At 65.5% G+C, this 19,092-nt stretch overlaps 1 protein-coding gene across 3 annotated transcripts; it reads left to right on the forward strand.

The window, feature by feature from the left end:
* Positions 1-61: 61 nt before the first annotated feature.
* RGS19 (regulator of G protein signaling 19) lies at positions 62-17,508 on the forward strand. Of its 3 annotated transcripts, none has more exons than XM_075517312.1 (6): positions 62-229; positions 12,443-12,585; positions 12,759-12,895; positions 15,361-15,435; positions 16,320-16,554; positions 17,182-17,508. In XM_075517312.1, exons 3-6 carry the CDS (start codon positions 12,795-12,797, stop codon positions 17,368-17,370), a joined length of 600 nt encoding a protein of 199 aa, XP_075373427.1. In that variant the 5' UTR covers positions 62-229; positions 12,443-12,585; positions 12,759-12,794; the 3' UTR covers positions 17,371-17,508. The 3 variants fall into 3 exon arrangements, with proteins under 3 accessions (XP_075373427.1, XP_075373424.1, XP_075373426.1); XM_075517309.1 differs by lacking the exon at positions 62-229 and adding an exon at positions 9,393-9,523; XM_075517311.1 differs by lacking the exons at positions 62-229; positions 12,443-12,585 and having other exon boundaries at positions 12,756-12,894.
* The last annotated feature ends 1,584 nt before the right edge of the window (positions 17,509-19,092 follow it).

Raw genomic sequence — 19,092 nt, forward strand, 5'->3', positions numbered from 1 at the left:
TGTGTTTTGACGTGAGGAAGTGCCAAAGCTGCAATTGCTTTAGGAAGTCAATCGCAGGGGCCGGGGGACGCGTGCGCAGTGCAGCCGCGCCGCTCCGCTCCGCTCCCGCTGCCTCTCCCTCTCCCTCCGGTGCCGAGCCCGGAGGCAGCGCAGAGGCGGCGGCCGGGGGGCAGCGGGGCAGCGGCGGCCGCGGACGGCGCTGCGCGGCGGCGGCGCGGATGCCCGGCCCGTGAGTACCCCGCGCCCCGGCCCGGGGCCGTCGCCGCCCGCGGGATGCCGCGGGGCGGGTGGGGGGGGGGGGACACACGGGGACACGGGCCCATCGCCCCCTCCCTCGCCCTCTGCCCAGCCCAGCCTCCCTCCCCGCGGCCCGCGGGCGGACCCCGCTCCGCCGGGCGGACCCCGCTTTGCACGCCCCCCGCCGCCCCCCTTTGCACGCTCCCCTCCGCATGCACCCCCCGCCCCGTGCATCCTCCCTTTCGCACGCTTCCCCCCGCACCCCCCCCCGCACCCCGGACACGCACCGAGCACCGCGGAGTGCCGGGGCTGATGGCGAGGTCGGGCTGTGTGTGTCTGGCTGTGTGTGCGTCCGTGTGTCCGGCTGCTGCCTGTCACCAGCCCCATGTGCGAGGGCTCGGGGAGGGGGGGGCGGGGGGGGGGGGGGGCAGCGAGATGCTCCGTGGGGACCGGCCGGCGGGGCGGGGGGACCCCGAGCACCGAGCAGGGAGGGGGCCCTCCCCGCCGCATCACCCCGGGGGAGGGCAGGGCTCCTGCGAGGAGGAGGAGGATGCAGGGGGAAGGAGGGGGGCACCCTCCAGCCGCAGGGCCGGCTGCACCGGGGCTTGCCCAGCCCCGGGGGGGAGCTTGCAGGGAGGATCTCCCCCGGAGGCCTCCCCGGCCCTCCCTGCGCCCACAGGTGGGTGCCAGGGCCGTGCAGGAGCATCCACGCACCGGCTCGGCCAGGCAGGCTCCCCGTGCGGCTCCCCGTGCCCCCGATGCAAAGGGGTGCCATGCCTCGTCGCAGAGAGCAGCAGCGATGGGGAGCCCTGACCTGGCCGGCCGGGATAGCGGGGAGCGCCGGAGCTCGGGGAGGTTGGCCGAGGTCAGGGCGACCGCGGGCTCTGGTCCCCGCTAGTCCTCCAGCAGCAGCACGGCCAAAGGGTCAACTAGGGGGACCTGGCTCGGTGGTGGCCGGGACACGGCTCTCCCCCGTAGGGACGTGACATCCGACCGTCACCCAACATGAGCCCATGATGTGGGCAGCGTCGCTGGATGCCATGACTTGGCGCCGCATCCCCACGGCTGAAGGATGGAGAGGGCCAGGCGTGGCCGTCGGAGCTGCTCCGCGTGTGGATCGCGGTGCGTCTCTGGGCACGGAGAGGTTCCCCCGGGAAGCTCCCTCTCCCCACCACTTCCATGAGGCTGCTCTGGCGCGGATCCATGGCCTTATTTAAGAAACTAAACAAAAAGTGTTAAGTGAGTGGGAGGGATTTCCCTGCTGCGAGGGGAGTTCATTCCCCTCTGGATGCGTCTCCGCCATCCCCGTCGATAGAGACGCTCATCCCATGTCATGCTGGATGAGCAGAGCCCGTGGCATTTGCTGGCCTGGTGGATATCGTTTTCTTTGGGAAAACGGGTCACCCCAGTGGGCGCATATTTCAGAATATCTCCCAAGGGAGAGCGCCACATCAGATTTCCCTACAAGGATTTTAGCTCCTCCGCGTCCGCCCTTCCCCACAAATGACTCAAGCCACTAATCAAAATACAGTCGTGTTCTTCGGCAATTAAACAAACTCCACCTCATAAGATTATAGTGGAGAAGCAGGAATCTAGTGACATGAATATATCTCAATCAGGGTGTGGGTGCCCATTTTTGATATTATTAGTAAAAAAAAGAAGGAACCGAAGGCAGATAATCAGATAATGCAACTCAAACCCAGAGAGGGTAAGGAGAAAAATACCTTGGCAGAGTAATTAATGCTGGGGCTGCCCGAGGTGCGGGAGCAGCACGTCTCTGCCACCTCCCGAAGTGTATCCTCTCCTGTCTTTGCTTATCTTGGGTTGTAATCTCACTTTTAGGCTGGACTTGGGCTACAGCGTCTTGAGTTTCCACTGGGCTCGTGCAAAGGGAGCTGGTGAGCTCCGTGCTCAGGGCTCTTCCCTGTGAGCAACAGGTCCGGAGTGGCAAAGCAGCCACCATGTCGCTCCTCGACCTCTGCAGAGCATGGGCTCAAGCTGCTGTTGCTTTTCCTCTTTTTTTCCAAATTTTTATCCTCTGGATAAAATTATTTTGGAAAGTCAGCTCAAGGGGAGGTAAGAGCCACGCTTGGTGCTGGCGCCGCTCCTGATCCATGCCGTGGGGTGCCCTGCCTTTCCCTTCCAGCTCCTCCTGCTCCTCGGGCCGGTTTCTTGCACCAACCCCCCGGCCATGCCTGAGCACCCCAAAAGCAGAGCAGCCGCGGCAGAGCGAGGCCGGCAGGCATCGCCACCTTCGCGCTGCCGCACCACGCGCTCTCGGGGTTCAGCGCTTCAGGCTCTTGCCTGGAATAACAGCGGCTTCCGGGTGAGCCGGTGCCCACGGCCTTCGCCGAGACTTCCTATTACTCAGTTCCTTATTCGACTCTGCACATCTCTCTATGCATTTCCATTACAAAAGCTGTTCAGAGAGGGGTGGACCTAAAGCCAGTTGTTTATATACATTATTTCATAGCTACCTCTTCATTTGGGGGGAAGAAAAGATACTGGACCTTATCACCAGTTATTTTCGTCCCCCAGCGTGTTATAACGTGGTTTTCACCCATGGGGAGGACAGGATGGGGGAAGAGTGTCCGACATCTTCTGTGGTGTAAGAGGGGAAGAAACTGAACTCGCCGGCTTGCGGGGACTCCAGCAGCCCCGTCGCAGACCGGGAAGCTGCTCTGCGGTGGCCACGACCACCCCTGCTCCAGCCGGCTCAGGGAACGGGCATCCAGCGCCGCGAACATTTTCCTTTTCATACCGTCCTGCACCCAGCGCCACACGAGCCTCCTCCAGTTCATTTCCATCAGTACCGGCCTTGGCCAGCCCATTTCTTTCCCCAGCTGCTTCGCCACGGGCTGCCCCATGCAGCACAGGGAGGGTGACCTGCAGGAAGTCCCGAATCCTTGCTGCCGCGGCCATGCCGTGGTAGCGTTGAGCTGCGGCGCTGTTTGCGGCAAATAACTCCACCGGCCGGCTCTCCCCGCCGCGCCTGTGACTTTCAGGACACCCGTAACTTTTTGCAGGGATCGAACATCTTAAATCCAGCTGTGCGTGCTCTGCAGGAGCCGCCGGCCCTCTGCCGAGCTGGGGCCGAGCTGGGGTTGTGCGGGTCCACGAGCCGTGGGGTGAATCCCTTGCGCAGCCCCCCGGCCTGCCCGGGTCCTGCGTGGGACCTGGGGACGTGGGAGCCGGTGGCTTTGGAGTAAAACTATAGTGAAGTCAAAATCCTGGCTCTTGCTGGATCCAGAGCACCATGTAAAACAGGGCAGCAACCCCTGAGTTTTGACTGACCCTTCACCCTTCTGTGAAAGCACTCTCTGGGAGTACGGAGAATTATTTTATTTCTATTATTTTTGGCTGGAAATCCACTGGGTTCTGTCTTCGGGGGGGACCGGTGACAGAGACCTCCCGCCTGTGACTTCCCCCCTCCCCAGCCACTGGGGTGGGCACGGAGGGTGATGCCCCAGCCCACCCCATCGGCTCCTCTGGGTCCGTGGGACCTCGGCCGTCCAGGATGAGTTACCAGGGAGGCAGGGACCGCTCTGCTGCTCGCCCGTCCTGCAAAACCTCCTGCCTTTGGCCATTTCGTGGAAGCAGAGATTTAACCGGGGGGAGGGTGGAGCAGCAACAGCAACAAAAACGACAACAAAGTCCTTTGGGGTTCAGCTTTAACATTCATCTCAGACATGGAAAAAAGGGGGTTTCCTGACAGCAGGAAAATGTATGGTAGAGTTTTATAACAAGCCGCCCTTCCAGTTCTCTAACAACGTGGAAACAGCCTCAGTTGACCTTTTGAGGGCTCTTTGCTCAGGCTATGAAGATCCGCTGGGTTTGAGGGCCCAGCTTTGCCACTCTCCAGACTTGCTTGTCAGCACTTGCCCGCTCTGGAGGCAGAAATGCTGCGGAGGCTCCGGGGCAGCAACAGGACGGGCACGGGGGAGCGGAGCCCTCGATGTCCCCACGTGTGGCCATGGCTCTGGGTGCATGGGGACGGGCTGCGGGTGCACTGGCAGCCCGCTGCTGGAGATGGATTTACTGCTGGCTCGGTATAGAGCGGGTCAGGGAGCCAGCAAAGGGGTTTGGGGTTAAGGGTTTGGGGTTTCCCATTGCTCCCCCTCCTGCAGGCACGAACCCAACTGGGGCTTAAGTAGTTTTGTCTGACAGAAGGCAAATGCCCAAGCAGCGTTTCAGTGCAAAGGGCAGGAGAAGAGCAAACAGGTACATATTGGCATTAGCAGGCAGGAACCCCGGAAAGGGAAGGGAAAGCTTCAAGCTAGCCTTGAAAAACAAGAAAAAACAAGGAAAGATGCCACCTGCAAGTCTAGTGCAGGTTTTACCACGAGGAGAGAGCTCGCAAAGGGGATTTGGGGCTGGGCAAATGTATTGCCGTGACAGCGATGGCAGAGGAGCTCCTGTGTCCTCCGATGGTACATCCCAGCCCTGCAGCATCCAGGGGGCTCGGCAAGGGGCACCGCCATGGCCTGTCGCATCGAGGTTCTTGCCGAGGTCCCCAGCGAGGGCCGCTCCCGCAGTCTGAGCCCAGAATGCCTGCGACGGGCATGCCCCCATGGCCGGGCTCCTGCTGCCCCGGCTGGCTCCCGTAGCCCTGTCTGGCAGCAGCGGGGCCGGGGCCGGGGGCCGCCTCTGTGGCACAGGGGCCACGCAGGGGGACAGCGCTTCCTTCCTCCCCGTGCTGCCAGCTCCTCCCCGGGGATGGCCGAGCCGAACCCCGCCGACTTTCTTCCCCTTTGGTCAGGTTTTAAATAACCGGCACGGCCGGTCTCGGAGGACACGAGTTGCTTGCGGAGCTCCCCATTGCTTGTGGCAGCTGGGGCAGGGCAGAGCATCACCGCTGCCCCGGCGCCGGTGAGGCTGCGGTGACCGCAGCACGGGGGTCACCTATGTCCCTTGGGATGCTCCGGAGCTGGGACAGGGCATCAGGTCACCAAATCTCCCTTGCTCTGGGTATTTGCCTGTAGGTCCTGGGGGACTCCTTCCTCAGTCCCTCGCTGTTTTAACGTAGGACCAAAGTCTGACGTGGCAGGAAGTTTTCTTACTGGTGCAAGCAAAAGCTCGGCTCTGCAAGCTCTGGTCCCGGGACCCGCGGTGGCATTGGATCTGGGGCCGGGGGGACATCTGAGCCCTGGGTGCTCACCGGCGAGGGGTGACATCTGCCTGATGCCAGACCCCGAAAGGCATCGTCAGGGCTGGCAGCATGCGGGCAGCAGGGCCCGCAGCTGCCCAAGCAAATAAACCGCGGTGGGCAAACGTCCCCGGGGTGCAGCGTTTGGGGGGCGGTCCCCCTTGTTCCCAGCCATCGTGCTGGCGTGGCCCCGGCCCGGCCAGTCCCACCGCTGGTTGAGCCGGCTGCCGGGCTCAGCCCTGCCCTGACCACATCAATGTGGCGCAGGGCTGTGCTTTGGGCAGGGAGCGTGGCTGGAGAGCAGGGCCGGACCTGTCCTCGGCGCAGCCGGACCCACCTCCCGCCCATGCCGGCGCAGGCTCCCAAACCTCCTCCCTGTGCCCAGCCGGTGGTTCCCATGCTGGCACGGGTCTCCGGATGCAGCCGGTGGGGTTTGGTCTCATGCTGGGGCTGGGGAGAAAATCACCCCTCGGCTGCATCGGGGAGCGCTTGGAGCCGTGGTAAGCGACCCTTTGATCCAGCGTTTCCCTGTGATGCAGGGTCCGTCCTTTTCATCCCGAGCCGGGGCTGATTCTGTCTTTGGTTCCTCATTTCCTCGGAAAGGGGAATTCCTCGTCTTCTTACCCTTGGTCCTCCTAGCATCCCTATCCCCCAACTGACCACTAATGCCCCCTCCTCTGCCCCGCGGTCCCCGGGGGAACACGGTGCTGCCCGCGCTGGGATGGGGATGAGCGGGTACCGGGCTGGCAGCACCCCGTGGACGAGGAGCACCCTGCCACCCACCTGGCTCAGCTCTCACCCCGGCCACACCAATGCCATATCCCTCCCTTTCCTCTTCCCTTCCCTCCTGTCAGCCGCTGGGCTCCGTCCATGTGGTTTTGCCCCTGCTGAGTATTGATTACCGTGATCTTTCTTCTCCTTTCACATGGATCATTACCAAATGCTTAATAGGAGTCTGCCTTAACAACGCCACGATACCTCTACTAATAGAAACATAATTGTCAGGGCTTGCCTTATTAAATCCCCCAGCTGATTGTCGCGGGTGCTATTTTTACGCTATGAAATAATTAACTACGTTTCTGTGCAAGAGCCGGGGCCGGAGCGGAGGGTGCCGGCAGCCCTGCGCCTGTCGTGCCACCCCGCAGCCCACGGTGGCCATCTCGGCCGTGGTGGCTGTGCCAGGGCAGAGCTGTGGGTCCGTTTGCCTCTTTCCAGCAGGTGCTGGGGAGGTTCACCCAGTCCTTTCGAGTGGGGTTTGGCTCGGGGGATGCTCGGGGCAGAAATACACTCTGGCTGCAGGAGAGGAGAGGGGCAGGGAGCGTAGGAGGTGGCCGGTCCGGAGAAGGACCCCAGCATCGTCCTCTTCCCGGCAGGAGAGGTGCCCAGGGAGCCAGGCCCTTGCCTGGTATGAAGGACCAGGGAGGTGTTGGGACACGCTGCAGCATCTCCCGGTTCCCATAGCCAGGACCTGCCTTTCCACTCTCAGGCGATGGCAGAAAAATCACTGCCAGGCAGAGGAGCTCCCCAAAGGCATCCGCTCGCCGCCGCCGCCTCCTCCGCCACGTGCACGGGCACATCTGCCGGCGTTATCGGCAACACGCGCTCGGCAGGGCGGTGGGGACGCGGCTGGGGCGCAGCCACGTGAGCGTTGCCACCCCCTCACCCCGGCGGGACCAGGGGAGCCCGACCCGGCTGGTGCCCGGGACCCCCGGCACCTCCGTGCTGGTAGCATGGGGGTCAGCCCAGCCCCGTCCCCGCAGAGCGCGGGGGCTTGAGCCTCACCTCTTTAGTCTTTTTCTAATAGATTGCTAAAGACGGGGGGAAAGCTGGGTCTAAAAATAGCTCCTAAAACTTCCTGTGCCGCTGGCAGGTGGCTGGGGCAGGCTGCGGGGGCGGGCGGCAGCTGTGGGGCTCGGCAGCGGTGCCTGCCCACGGGGTAACCCTGGCAGAGGGGGGCCCGGGGGGTGCCAGCCCCCCACCGCCCGCTGGGCCTGCCTGCGGGGCTGGCCCGCATCTGCTTGCACTTGGTGGCCGGTTTCAGCCAAATTTGGCAGAGGTCGGAGATGCTGGGTCCCTCCCGGGAGAAAGGCAGGGAGGAGGCGGGGAAGCTGCAGGCTGCGCTGAGCCCTTATTAGACACTGGAGAATCCAGCAGCGGCGTGCAGGCAGCCGGGGCTGCCGAGCTCTGCTTGCGCTGATCCAGTGTGGCTGGTCCCGCGGGTGACGGGCGTTCTGCAGCTCCCCCGAGGCACGGAGAGGGGACGGATCCGGCGCTGCTCCCCGCCGAGGCATTGCTGGCACACGGCAGGGGCTCAGCCGTGCCAGCAGCTTGGCTGGGAATGGTCTCTCCACCAGCACCGGGGGGGTTTGTGCATCGCCCCCGGCCGAGCGATCCCCATGTGATGAGCAGCAAAGCTGCCCTCGTGGTTTTGACCCATAAAATACGAAGGGAAGGTCCCTCCCGGAGCAGAGAGCTCATACCATGGCTGGAGGCGGCCGGAGAATAAAAACCCCCTCGGTGCCAGTGGGTGCCCCAAGGCTGGCAATTTGGGGGTGCTCGGTGCTCCCCTGCGGGAGCGCGGCCGCGTCCCGGCATCCCTCGGCTCTCGGAGCTGGCCCTGCTCGGCGGCAGCAGAGGGAATCCCAGAAAACCATCTGGAAAATAAATGAGGTTCAGGTGACCAGAGAAGGAGCGGTGCTGGGCGCCTGTGCAGACCGCGGCGATGGCGGGGTGGGCGCTGGCAGAAAAAGGAGCTGCCAAAGCTGAGGGTGACTTTGGGGTGACGGGGCGGGGGGTTCCATCTGCACAGGGCAGGGTTGGGGATGGCGGCAGCGTGACCGCGTTGGTTTTTGGGTGCCGGGGTGTGTGGTGTTGGGAAGAGAGGAGATAGCAGCTCGGCGTCCCCGGGGAAGGCGAGGGAAGCGGCTGCGCCGAGTGGGGCACTGGGCCGGGCTGATAATGGGCACGTGTTTCGGCCGGGCGCCCGGCCCAGCCCCGCGGCCCCGGGGGAGCGTGCAGGGGATGCCGACATCCCCCCCTCCCTCTTTCTCCCCTTTTCTCCCTTTTCCACCTGCGGCAAGCCCACGCGAGCGAGGGGGCAGCCGCCAGCAGAGGCCACAAAGCGGTTTCGGTCGCTGGTGCGGTGCTGGGGCCAGAGCCCCCTCCACCCGCAGCGGTGCCCAGGGCAAATTTAATCGAGGAAACGGAGGTTGGGCGTCTGATTTCTCTCTCTCTCTTCTTCTTCTTTCTTTTTTTTTTTTTTTTTCCCCCTGAAGAGGAAAAAAAACGAAACAACTTTGTGAGTCACTCTTGGCCGAGGGAGCCGGGCTTCGCTCTGCGTGGCAGGCAGGCTGGCACATCCCCGCATCACAGGGACGATGCTGCTGGGAGGGATGGCGGGAGGCTCTGACTCAGCCCCCCCTCGGGGACCGGCCCCCCTCCCTCGCTGCCCGCCACGCTGACGAGGTCCTCGCCCCGCGGGCAGCGCCGGAGCCCCGGGGACACCCGGGGCATAGCCTGGCAGAAAGCACCGTCGCTTCGAAGCGGCCTCAGCTGGGTGCTGGGGACTGGCCCGTGCCCACCCTGGGGACGTATCCTGCCCGTCACTCCTCGGGGAAGCCACGCCGGCCGCGTCCTCGGCCGCGGGGCCGTTCCAGTGCCGGTGTGCCCGGGCAATCTCCAAGATGCCCGGCTGCAGCTGGCGCCGCGGTCAGTGCCCGTCCCAGCCGGGGAGCCCCAGCTCGGCTGCTCTCGGGCCCGTGGTGGCCGCTGGCTCCATCCGAGGGGTGGGAAGCAGGAGCACGACCCAGCTCCGCCACCGGCGAGGCTCGCTCTGCCCCGCTCCTGCCCCGCTGGGGCAGCCGGCCCCACGGCGGAGCGGCACGGGGAGCAGCCGGGCCCTGCCGGGGCTTTCCCAAAAAAGGTCTGAACTCTTCGGTTGAGTTTGCCACTTCCCTTACCACTCCCTTTCCTGTGAGAGGATGTGTTCGGCCGCTTTTCTTTTCTCTTTCTCTCTTCTTTTTTCTCCCATCTCCCTGCCCTCAGACCCAGCGGTCCTGGCGATGCTGCGCACCCCCTGAGCCGGCCGGGGTCACCCTGGCCGGCACCCGCCGTCGCCGCCGCGCGATGGCCAGGCTGCAGGTACGGACGCGCCGCCGCCGGCTCCCCCTGTGCCCCCCCGGGCCCTCCCACCAGCCACAGCACGGGGTCGGGTGGGCACGCCGGGGGCTCGGCACGGGCTGTGCCGTGGGTGTCCCCACGCCGGGGCGGGCGCTGGTTTGTGCCCCACTTTGCAGAGGCGGGGGTGACCGGAGGGGGCTGCCACGCCGCTCACGGCATCGTCCCTGGCCAGGGCGCTCGGGGAAAGTGGGGTGCATGGAGGGGTGTCATCCCCGTGGCCAGTATTTGCCGTCACCTTGGTTTTGCCTGCGTGGGCACCCTGATGCCACAGCTCCCACTGCAGCTGGCACAGGGCGATTTCGGCGACTGCTTTGCCGGGAGCGAGCGGGGCACAGGGCACTGTGCGTGCGGCTGCGTGGGACAGGGCTGACCCAGCGCCCTGGCAAGGAGCAGCCCGGTGGAAGGGGACGTTTCCCTTCAAAAGCGATTTTGGGGAGAGCTCGTCTTGTTCGGTTGCGTGGGGGGGTCCCCTCTCCATTCGGGGAGAGGACGGGGCGGTGCCAGGCTTGGTGGGGACGTCACGGGCGCGTGAGCGGGCACGGCCTGGGGACACCCAGCACATGGGGACTCCCAGGCTGGGCGCTGCAGCCACCGGGCACCGGACAGCAACGGCAAAGGCTCATGGGGGGGCTCGAGGAGTTCACGGGGTTTGGGCGAGGGCAGCTTTTGGGGCGTCTCTTCTCTCTGCTGGGGAAACGTCCCCTTTTTGTCATCCTTCCTCTTTTCGCAGCCTCGCGCGTGTGCCCTCGCCTTCCCTCCGGCGCTCATAGGCTCCGCTGCCTGCCAGGACTTCCTTATCCGCCAGCGCCCGCGGCCCCGCAGCGGTGCCCGGCCCCGGGGCAGCCGGAAACGGCCCCGCGGCACGCGGCCCCGGCGGCCGTGGTGGGGTGGGGTGCTACGGGGGCGTTAAGGGGTGCACGGGGCTGGGAAACCAGCCCTGAGAAGCCAGAGCACACCGGCATTGCCTTTCGGTGCCACGGGCGGGGGGCCCGGTGCAGCCCCACGCCTCCCGTCTCCTCCCTGTCCCCCTTGGCGCAGCCCACGCAGCTGGTACGGCCCCGGGCGGGTGCTGCAGCACCCGGGATGGGTGCTGAGTGCACCCCATGGGTGTGGGGAGGGGGTGCTCCTTGCTGGGGGATACCGCCCCGTCCCGCTGCCTCTCCGGGGTGTTTTGGCTCTTGCTTGCGGGTCTGCTCTGGCCGAGGTCGAACACCAGCTGCAGAAGCAAAGTGCCTGGAGCGGAGTCCCCCTGGAGCAGTGCCACGCGCTGTCCCCGCGTCCCTGTCCCTTGGCCACCCCCCGTCCGCCTGCTCCGCGCCCCGGGGCCGCGGCAGAGCTGGGGCTGCCTTTGCTTCGGGGCGCGCTGGGAGGAAGCAGGGTTTTCCCAGCCTTCAGGTTTTCCTCCTGCTCGCCTCGTTCCCACAGCCTCGGCACCGCTCGCCGTAATTAGTGCCGCGGCCACGCTGGGAGCCGTGCCCAGAGCCTGGCTCCCCCCACCCCGCCGTGGGGCTGCAGCCCCCCGGCAGCGCCGGGCACGGCAGCGTGGCTGCGGCACTGCGGGGCGAGCGGGCTCGGCAGTGGGATGTCGCCGTGGGTGGGCAGGGGAAGAGCGGCTGCCGGGAGGGGAAGCCGGTTGGGCCGGGGGAAGCAAAGGAAGGGGAGAAAAGAGGGGCGTTAAATGGACCGGAGGGCAGCGCGGTGCCAGAGGGAGCAGAGCCTGCTGCTGAGCCGGGTGACAAGGTCACAGCCGTCCATCCTGCCAGCACTCAGGGCTATAAATAGGGACAATTGGGAGCGAAACGCAGACTTTCTCCTTTTTCGTTCCTGCAGGAGCGATGGGAGCCAGCGGGAGGGTTTGCGAGGGCCCAGGCGAGGAGCTCGTGGAAAGGGCTGCCAGGCAATGGCCGTGCCGGGGACAGGGTGGCTGCACCCACGGGGGCGGCCGTGGGCTCCGGGGGGGCTTTGGGGACAGCCCTGTCCCCAGCTGGGACCTGCACGCCGGCTCCGTCCCCATTGCTGAGTCTGCGGCAGGACTCGGACCCGAGGTGATGAGACCTGGGGCAGCTCCAGACGGGGATGCTGGGGCTGGGGTGGCCGGGGGCTCTCCCTGCCCGCAGCCCCCCACTTCCATTCCTTCCTTCTGGCAGAGGAAGGGCCGTGATTGCTGCCCGCCGCCCTCGGCGGGGCACAGGGAGGCAGAGACGGCCGTGACCACATCCTTGCCGGCACCCCGCGCCGAGGTGGGCACCGAGCCCCGGCACCGCTCCTGCCCAGGAGCATCCCTGCTCCAGGCTGGGCCGATGGTGCAGGCAGGGACAGGCAGGGACAGGCAGGCCTGCGGGCCCGGGGGACCGTTCTGCGGCAGCGGTGCAGAGCGCCGGACTCAGCCAACACTTGGCATGGGGCGAGTTTTGGTTTAGTGCTGGGAGCTGTGAAAACTCTGCCCCCCCCTCCGTTTCCTTGCACTCACATGATGTCGTGGAGCGGCTCCGACTTCCCCATCCTGGGCCCAAACACGCCGGGGGGTCTGGCCGTGCTTCCCCACGGCACGGGGCACGGCCAAGGGCGTGCAGGGCCGGTGCTGAGCCCTGCGCCCTGCTGGGCCCCGCTGCTGCCTGCGGGACTTGGCAGCACCGACAAAGCGTGGGAGGGGGTCCCGGGCGAAGCGTGGGGCTGGCAGAGCATCATCCGCCGCCGTGTTTCCCCTCCTCCGTTCCTTCTCACTTCCTTTTCTCGCACCCTTGCTGTTTGCCTGCCGTGCCCCAGCCCGCTGCCTGCGAAGGGCTTTCCCCGGCATGCAGCAACCCCCGTCGGAGCTGCTCGAAGCCAGGGGATCCCTCTGCGAGGGTAACGTGGTCCCGCTCCTCTCCCTCCCCGCAGGCTCCGTCCAGGAGGCGGCAGGGACAGTAGCCGGGGGGTCTCGGCGGCACGGCTCACCCACGGGCTGGGAGGAGCGGAGAGCAGCAGAAGAGCCCCCAAAGCACGACCCAACCCCGTCCACCGTGTATGAGGCTGGGACGCAGGTGAGGTGGTGACCATCTCGGGGCCGGCCGGTGGGCGGGCGGCAAGCGGGAGCCAAAACTAAATCACAGCCGGTCACCGCGCAGGGGTCCCTCGTTTACGTCCGGGTGCTTGCACGTGGCGGGGATAACCGTCAGCAGCTCGCTCACCCGCTCCCTGCCCTCCTGCCTTTCAGTACGCAGGACCCGCGTCCGCAGAGACACCCCTTCCGATGTCCCGGCATGAGACTTCTCCGACAACGGTGCAACCTGCCAGCAACCACCGCCCCAACGCCTGCTGCTTCTGCTGGTGCTGCTGCTGCAGTTGCTCATGGTACGTCCCACCGCCCACCCCGGCCCGAGGCGCCCGCGGGGCCGGCGAGCATCACCCGCTCGCCTCATCGTCCGATATTCAAGGGTCCCGTAAGGAGGGGAGATGCGAGGGTTGCCCGCCTGTCGCCGGTCCCCCGTGCTTCATGCAGCACCAAGCACTGGGACGCGGCTGCTGCTCAAGCAGGTGCCTGGGTTCAAGGGGGACAGGGTCCTGCGGCAGCCCCCACCCCTGGGTGCTCCGCAGCCCTTCGGCGCGGATCCAGGCACCCACGCGGCACCAGGGGCAGCGGATACAGGAGGGCAGCTGGGATGGAGCCGGCTTCGCTCACCGAGCCGAGCCTCTGGGCTGCTGGTGTGCTTGCGTTGGGTTGGGGTTCAAAAGCCGAACGGGTGCCGTGATTCAAAAGGGTGTAAACGGTGCTTTGGAGCAGATGGGCACCAGCGGTGCCGTGGCGCGTTGCTCTCCTCTGCACAGAGCCTAGCGAGCTTGCGAGCCCGACCCTCGCCTCGCCTCGGTGCGCCGTGACTCCTGCCTGTCGGCCAAATCTTTTAAAACGTACAGAGCAGACAGCGGCACCGGGAAACCCCGCTCTGGGGCTGCGCTAACAGCTCTCCTGGGGCTGGACGTCCCCGGCCGGGCTGCGCGGGGGAAGCTGCAGGCAGCGCCGGCGGCACAGCGCGGTGCTCAGCCGAGCTGCCCAACCTCTGCCTCCCCAACCCGCCCTCCCCGGGCACCCGGCTGCGCCCAGGCAGGGCGGCAAGGCCGGGCAGCGGGAGCCCTGGACGCAGCGCTGTGCAGGCAGGAGGATTTTGCTGCCTGTTTCAGGCAGGTCAGGGCGGGAGAAGAGCTGGGTTTCCCTGCCCAGCGTCACGGCTGCCTTCTCGCAGCCGCAGTGCCCTGCCCGAGGTGGGTGGCCCTCGCCCGCAGGAGCCCTTCTGGGCAGCTCTGCCTTGGAGCAGTGGGTGCAGAGCCCGGCCCTGGCCTCCCAGCGCTGCCCAAAGCCGGCGCGTAACCAGCCGCTTGCCTGCGGCTGCATCTCCTGTCCTCTCTGAGGATCCCCAGCTCCTTGTTCTCTGGATAACAGAGATTTTGAAGAGCTCGTCTGCTCTTCTCCATCCTCAGCATCAGCCCGCTCTGAGGCTGCTGATGCCTTCAGGCTTTGCAGCAGCTTTGGGCTTTACGGCCACCGACAGCACTGAGCTTGGAGGAGCAACGAACCCTGGAGCTGAGCACCGTGTAAACCCACGGGGCATCCCCAGCGCTGCTGCATCAGCCCCCTGCAAGCCCCCGCTGTGTCCTCGGGGCCCCGTCTCGCCTCATCCCGTCTCATTTCCTCGCATTTGCGAGGCAGCAAGTGCGGCGAGCGGCTCCTCTCGCAGCCTGCCCCGAACATCTCCCTTCCAGACACTGCCCCGGGCTCATGGCATTCGGCTGTGGGCAGGGTGACCCTTCCCTCTGTCCCTCCTCCGTCTCTGCAAGAGCCTGTGAGCAGAGATGGGACAGAAATCCCTCCTGTACCCCGCTCCCGGAGCAAGCAGTGACCGGTGCCAACCCTTTTGGGGCTCAGGCGTGCCAGGCAGCGAGCCCCGGGGGCGGCGTGGGCAGGGACGTGCCCACAGCTTCACCCACCCCAGCCGCCCGTGCCGCCAGGGAAGAAGTTTGCACATTTAATCCTGTGCGAGCGGTGAGGGACGGTGTTGCAAGCAGGAAGCGCTGCGGTTGGTGCCGGGTGCCGAAATTCGAGGGCCCGAGGGAAGTTGGCTGGAGGCCGCTCTCCCCGTGTGCCACTGGCACCCTCGGGGGCGAGGGACGGGTGATGCCGGCACCCCCAAGCCCCGGCACCTCCATCCCGCGCTCGGCCTCCGGGCTGGACCGGTGCCGGGGTGTCCCAGGGGTGCAGGGTCCGGCCCTTCGCATTTCTCCGTCTACCCCAGCCACCGGCTTCCTGGGCGAGCCGGGGCTGTCGCTGGGCAGAGACGGTGATAACCGGGCACGGGGGCCGAGCGCACCGCGGTGCTGAGCTCCGGCAGCCGCAGCCCTGGGCCCTGCAGCCACCGCCATTTATTTCTTTATTGGTGTTTATTCATGGCGGTTCATGACGGCTTTGCCATGGCTGCGCCGGCACTGACCTCTGCCAGCTCCCGCTGCCCGGCCCTGCAGCCGCTCTGGCTCCGTCTTCGCCCTGGCTCACGTCCCGGGCGGTGGAGCGGGGCCGGGGCCACGGCGGTGCCCGAGCGCAGGAAACACCCTTGCACGATGACGGCAAAATTGCACAAGGGAGCTGGGGTGCCGCCGGGGCAGCGGGTGCCGGGGCGGGCTGGGTGCCAGGGAGGAGCCGAGTGGGGGGGGGCCGGGGGGGCTGGTGCCCGTGGAGGAGATTTGGTGGCCAGGGCCAGTCAGGGACTCAAGGTGGGGGTCTGGGTACGTCCCCAGCGCCCCTGACTACCTTTCTGTGTCCCTGTTAGGAACGAGGACCGGGAGCGAGCGTGGAGGGCGTCCCGGGAGACCAAACTGGAGACCATCCCAAACTGTGAAGCGTGGTGAGTGCAGGGGCAGCGCCGTGGGGGTGGGCTGGGGGGACCGGCGCGGCACGGCGCAGCATGGCACCCACTGCCACCCTCCATGGCACCCAGCCCCGCATCCCGCCCGCTGGTGCACCCACGGGGAGCAGAATCGGGGTGCCAGGACTCGGGGGGGGTCCTGGTGCTGCTTCCAGCGGCATGTCCCTGGTTCCCACTGAGAAGTGGGGAGCCTGGAGCCACGGGCTGCGGCCCTCTGCCGTTCTGGCCCTTGGGCCCCTTGCAAAGGGAAACTGAGGCATGCAAGGACCTCAGCAGCTTTCAGGCCATGTCCCAAGGGCAGAACCTCATCCTGCAGGCACCCTGCTCTGGGGGTGCCCTGCACTGAGCACCCGCTCCCTGAGGGACGGGGACAAGCCCCTGCATGCAGCCCAGCCATGGGTGCTCTCTGCAGCACCTGGTGCAGGGGGGTCAGGGCTCAGACGTGCTAATTAGCCGCTGATACTGATTGCTCCTGCCCGCTTTAGCAGGTGATGAGTATTTGCTGGGGAGCAGCCTCCCTCTCTCCCTTCCCCAGCTGTTAGGGATGATGGACCCATGTCAGTCCCTGCCCAGCCAGGGCTCTGCAGGGGAAGGGCGTTTGCTCCCTTTTGGGTTTGTGCTGAAGTCGAGCAGAGCCGGGACAGACCCCATGAGCGACCTCCGAAAGCCTCCGTGCTAACCGGAGCCCGAGCAGGAACGGCCTCGGCGTGCGCACGGGGGGTGCCTTCGGGCACGGTCCCTCCGGGATGGGACCAGGGATGAGCACGGCCGAGCCGCGCAGGGAGGGACACGGCGGGGAGCCCGCAGCCCTCCCGGGCTGACCGTAACGCTGTCCCCTTGCCTTCCCCGCCGGGACCCGGCAGCACCAAACCCACGCCGGAGGAGGTGCGGGGCTGGGCACAGTCCTTCGACAAGCTGATGAAGAGCCCGGCGGGTCGCAACGTCTTCCGGGAGTTCTTGCGGACTGAGTACAGCGAGGAGAACATGCTCTTCTGGTTAGCGTGCGAGGAGCTCAAAAACGAGTGCAACAAGCACACCATCGACGAGAAGGCCAGGATGATCTACGAGGACTACATCTCCATCCTCTCGCCCAAGGAGGTAGGGGGCAGAGCCCCTCCCGCGGCTCTCGGGGGGTGGCTCAGGCTAAAATGGGGCTGGGGGGTGTTTTTTAGGGAAAGGGCTCTGTCCCGGCTGCCGCTGCAGCCCTGCGGCAATTTGGGGATGGGGTGGCTGGTTGGGGCTGGGTTTGGCAGGGTAAGGGGTTTGCTTCACGCTTGTGCGCGGCGGTGGGGAGGGCGTCCCCGGCCCCCCCAGACCCCCCCGGGACGCAGCCGGCAGCGGGACCGCGGGCCGGGTTGTGCTGCGGGGCCGAAACCTCACGAGGGCACCAGTGGGCTGAGGAGAGGCTGCAGCCCAGCTCGCAGCATCCCCAGAGTGGGGGCACCCCGGGTGGGAGCACCCCAACCCGTCTCCCTGTGCCCAGCGAGGGGACACGGGGAGGACCCGGAGACCTCCCCGCTCCTCCCTGCAGCTCTCTCCGAAACACCCTGGCTCTGGTGTAAATACACTCCGGGGTGGAGCGCGCCGTGGTCTGGCCGCGTGCCGTGTCGATACCCAATTTCCCACGAGAAGCTCGTACAGGGGTGCAGGGGCGGGTGCTGGGGATGAGGGCTCAGCATTGGGGGTCCCTCAACCCCCCCCCCCGTTTCTCTCCCTGCCACCCAGGTGAGCCTGGACTCGCGGGTGCGGGAGGTCATCAACCGGAAGATGCAGGAGCCGTCCTCGCACACCTTCGACGACGCGCAGCTCCAGATCTACACGCTCATGCACAGAGACTCCTACCCTCGCTTCCTGAACTCTGCCATATACAAATCGCTGCTCCAGAGCGTCTCCCGCTCCTCCTCGGAGTCCTAAGGGTGCCTGCTGGCCGTGTGGGGACGCCGGTGGGGACACGGCGGCCGGGGGGGGCTCGGTGCCTCCTCCCCTCCGCCGCCCTCCCTGCCAGTGTCCCCCCCCTCCCCGAGTTTTTAGCTTTTTACCTATGAACCGTCACCCCGGTTTCTGGGCCACCCTCCAGGACTGTCCCCGGGGCTGGTGCCGCTGTGGCAGCGCAGCCTGGGCCGGCTCGTACTACTGAACCCCTGCCCCGTCCCCGCCGCTGGCCGGAGCGAGCCGGGGAAGCTCGCAGGAGAGCGCCCGGGGCCTGGCTCCCCCTCCCCGGCTCCACCCGCACCCCCTTTTGAAAAGGTCACTTTATCCCCTCTTCGCCACACCCGGGGACACGGCACGTCCCCGTTTCCCACCTGAGCCCCAGTTGGGGACTGGGTTGGGGGGTTTTTTGGGGTGAGGGGGAGGCTGATTGTTGTTGTTTTCTTTTTTTTTTTTTTTTTTTTTTTTAACTTTTTATTTTAAAGGCTTTTTTTGTTGGCTTTTATTGGGGGACTCGAGGGGCGGGAGGTGGGGTTTGACAAGCGTCTCTGTACATATAAAAACTTGTCAGGTTTGCATCGCTCCATCTGTTTGAAGTGGCCCAGGGGGCTGGGGACGGTGCTGCAGCCCCCTCTGCACTCCCGGTGGATCGGGGACAGGCAGCGCCGGGGCCGGACAGAGGCAGAGGGCAGGCAGCACCCTGCGGCCATGGCCCCCCCATCTCCGAAGCTGCCTAAGGGGCTCTGGAGGGGCCAGACGGGCCCCCAGCAGCGGTGATGCCGTGAGGATGTGCTTGGAGGGCGGGCAGGGGTTGCCCAGCAGCTGCCCCCCCTGCCAGCCCCTGTCCCGGAGCGCCCGGTCCCCATCACACGGCACCGGTCCAGCCCCAGGACACCACACGCTTGTCACCCCAGAGCACCCTGCGTCCTCCGTTCACAGACCTCAGTGAAGGGGAAAACACGCGCGTGCGTGGGCTGTGCAGGTATTATTTGGCCTCCTGAGAAACCCACAGGCACCGGGACCCCTGAAAGCGATGGCTCCCGATGGGGAGAAGCCCAGGGGTCTGCCCTCGTCCCTCGGGCACAGCTTGGCACCAGGCAGGGCTCCACACGGGACGGGAAATGTCGCAGGGAAGACATAGAATATCTGCATATTTTTGTACGGCACGAGGAGCGGTTTACCGGAGCCCCTGCGCCCAGAATTAAAACATTTCTACCAGCAGCCCCTGCCCTCCACGCTGAAACGAAGGCAACGCCGGGGTCCTGCCGCCCAGCTCAGCCACGCACCGGCTCAGCCCTGCTGCAGAAGACCAACACTAGTCTTTGCTTTTCCTGACCCAGGTTTCCTAATTTATCTGCCCCTTTTCCCACCTTCTTCTCTCTCCCTCCCTTTCAAAGAAAAAAAAAAGGAGCACTGGTTCTTTTTATTGAAGATATTTTTTAAACAAACAAAATTCTCTCGACTTTTTTGTTGTTGTTTGTTTCCTAGTGGCACAACTGTGTGGAAATTCATGTCAGTAAAGTTAGTTGTGTTTGCCAAGCTGGAAATACAGTTCAAGAAAATGTGTTTTTGAGAGAGACCAGAGATAGTTTGTTTGTTCAGGAATGTCAGTATTGTTATTATTTGGTTGTTATTGGCAGGTTTTTCCTCTGCGAGGGCCGAGCCTGCACCACTACAGCCCCGCAGCATCCCCACCCTGCGCTGGGG

This window comes from Mycteria americana, chromosome 14 (genome assembly GCF_035582795.1).
Source record: "Mycteria americana isolate JAX WOST 10 ecotype Jacksonville Zoo and Gardens chromosome 14, USCA_MyAme_1.0, whole genome shotgun sequence".
Classification (NCBI taxonomy): domain Eukaryota; kingdom Metazoa; phylum Chordata; class Aves; order Ciconiiformes; family Ciconiidae; genus Mycteria; species Mycteria americana.

Coding starts and splice junctions, on each gene's coding strand:
- RGS19 (XM_075517312.1), top strand. CDS start 12,795: ATGTCCCGGCATGAGACTTCTCCGACAACGGTGCAACCTGCCAGCAAC. Junction 15,436..16,319: donor ATCCCAAACTGTGAAGCGTG/GTGAGTGCAGGG, acceptor GGGACCCGGCAG/CACCAAACCCACGCCGGAGG. Junction 16,555..17,181: donor CCATCCTCTCGCCCAAGGAG/GTAGGGGGCAGA, acceptor CCTGCCACCCAG/GTGAGCCTGGACTCGCGGGT.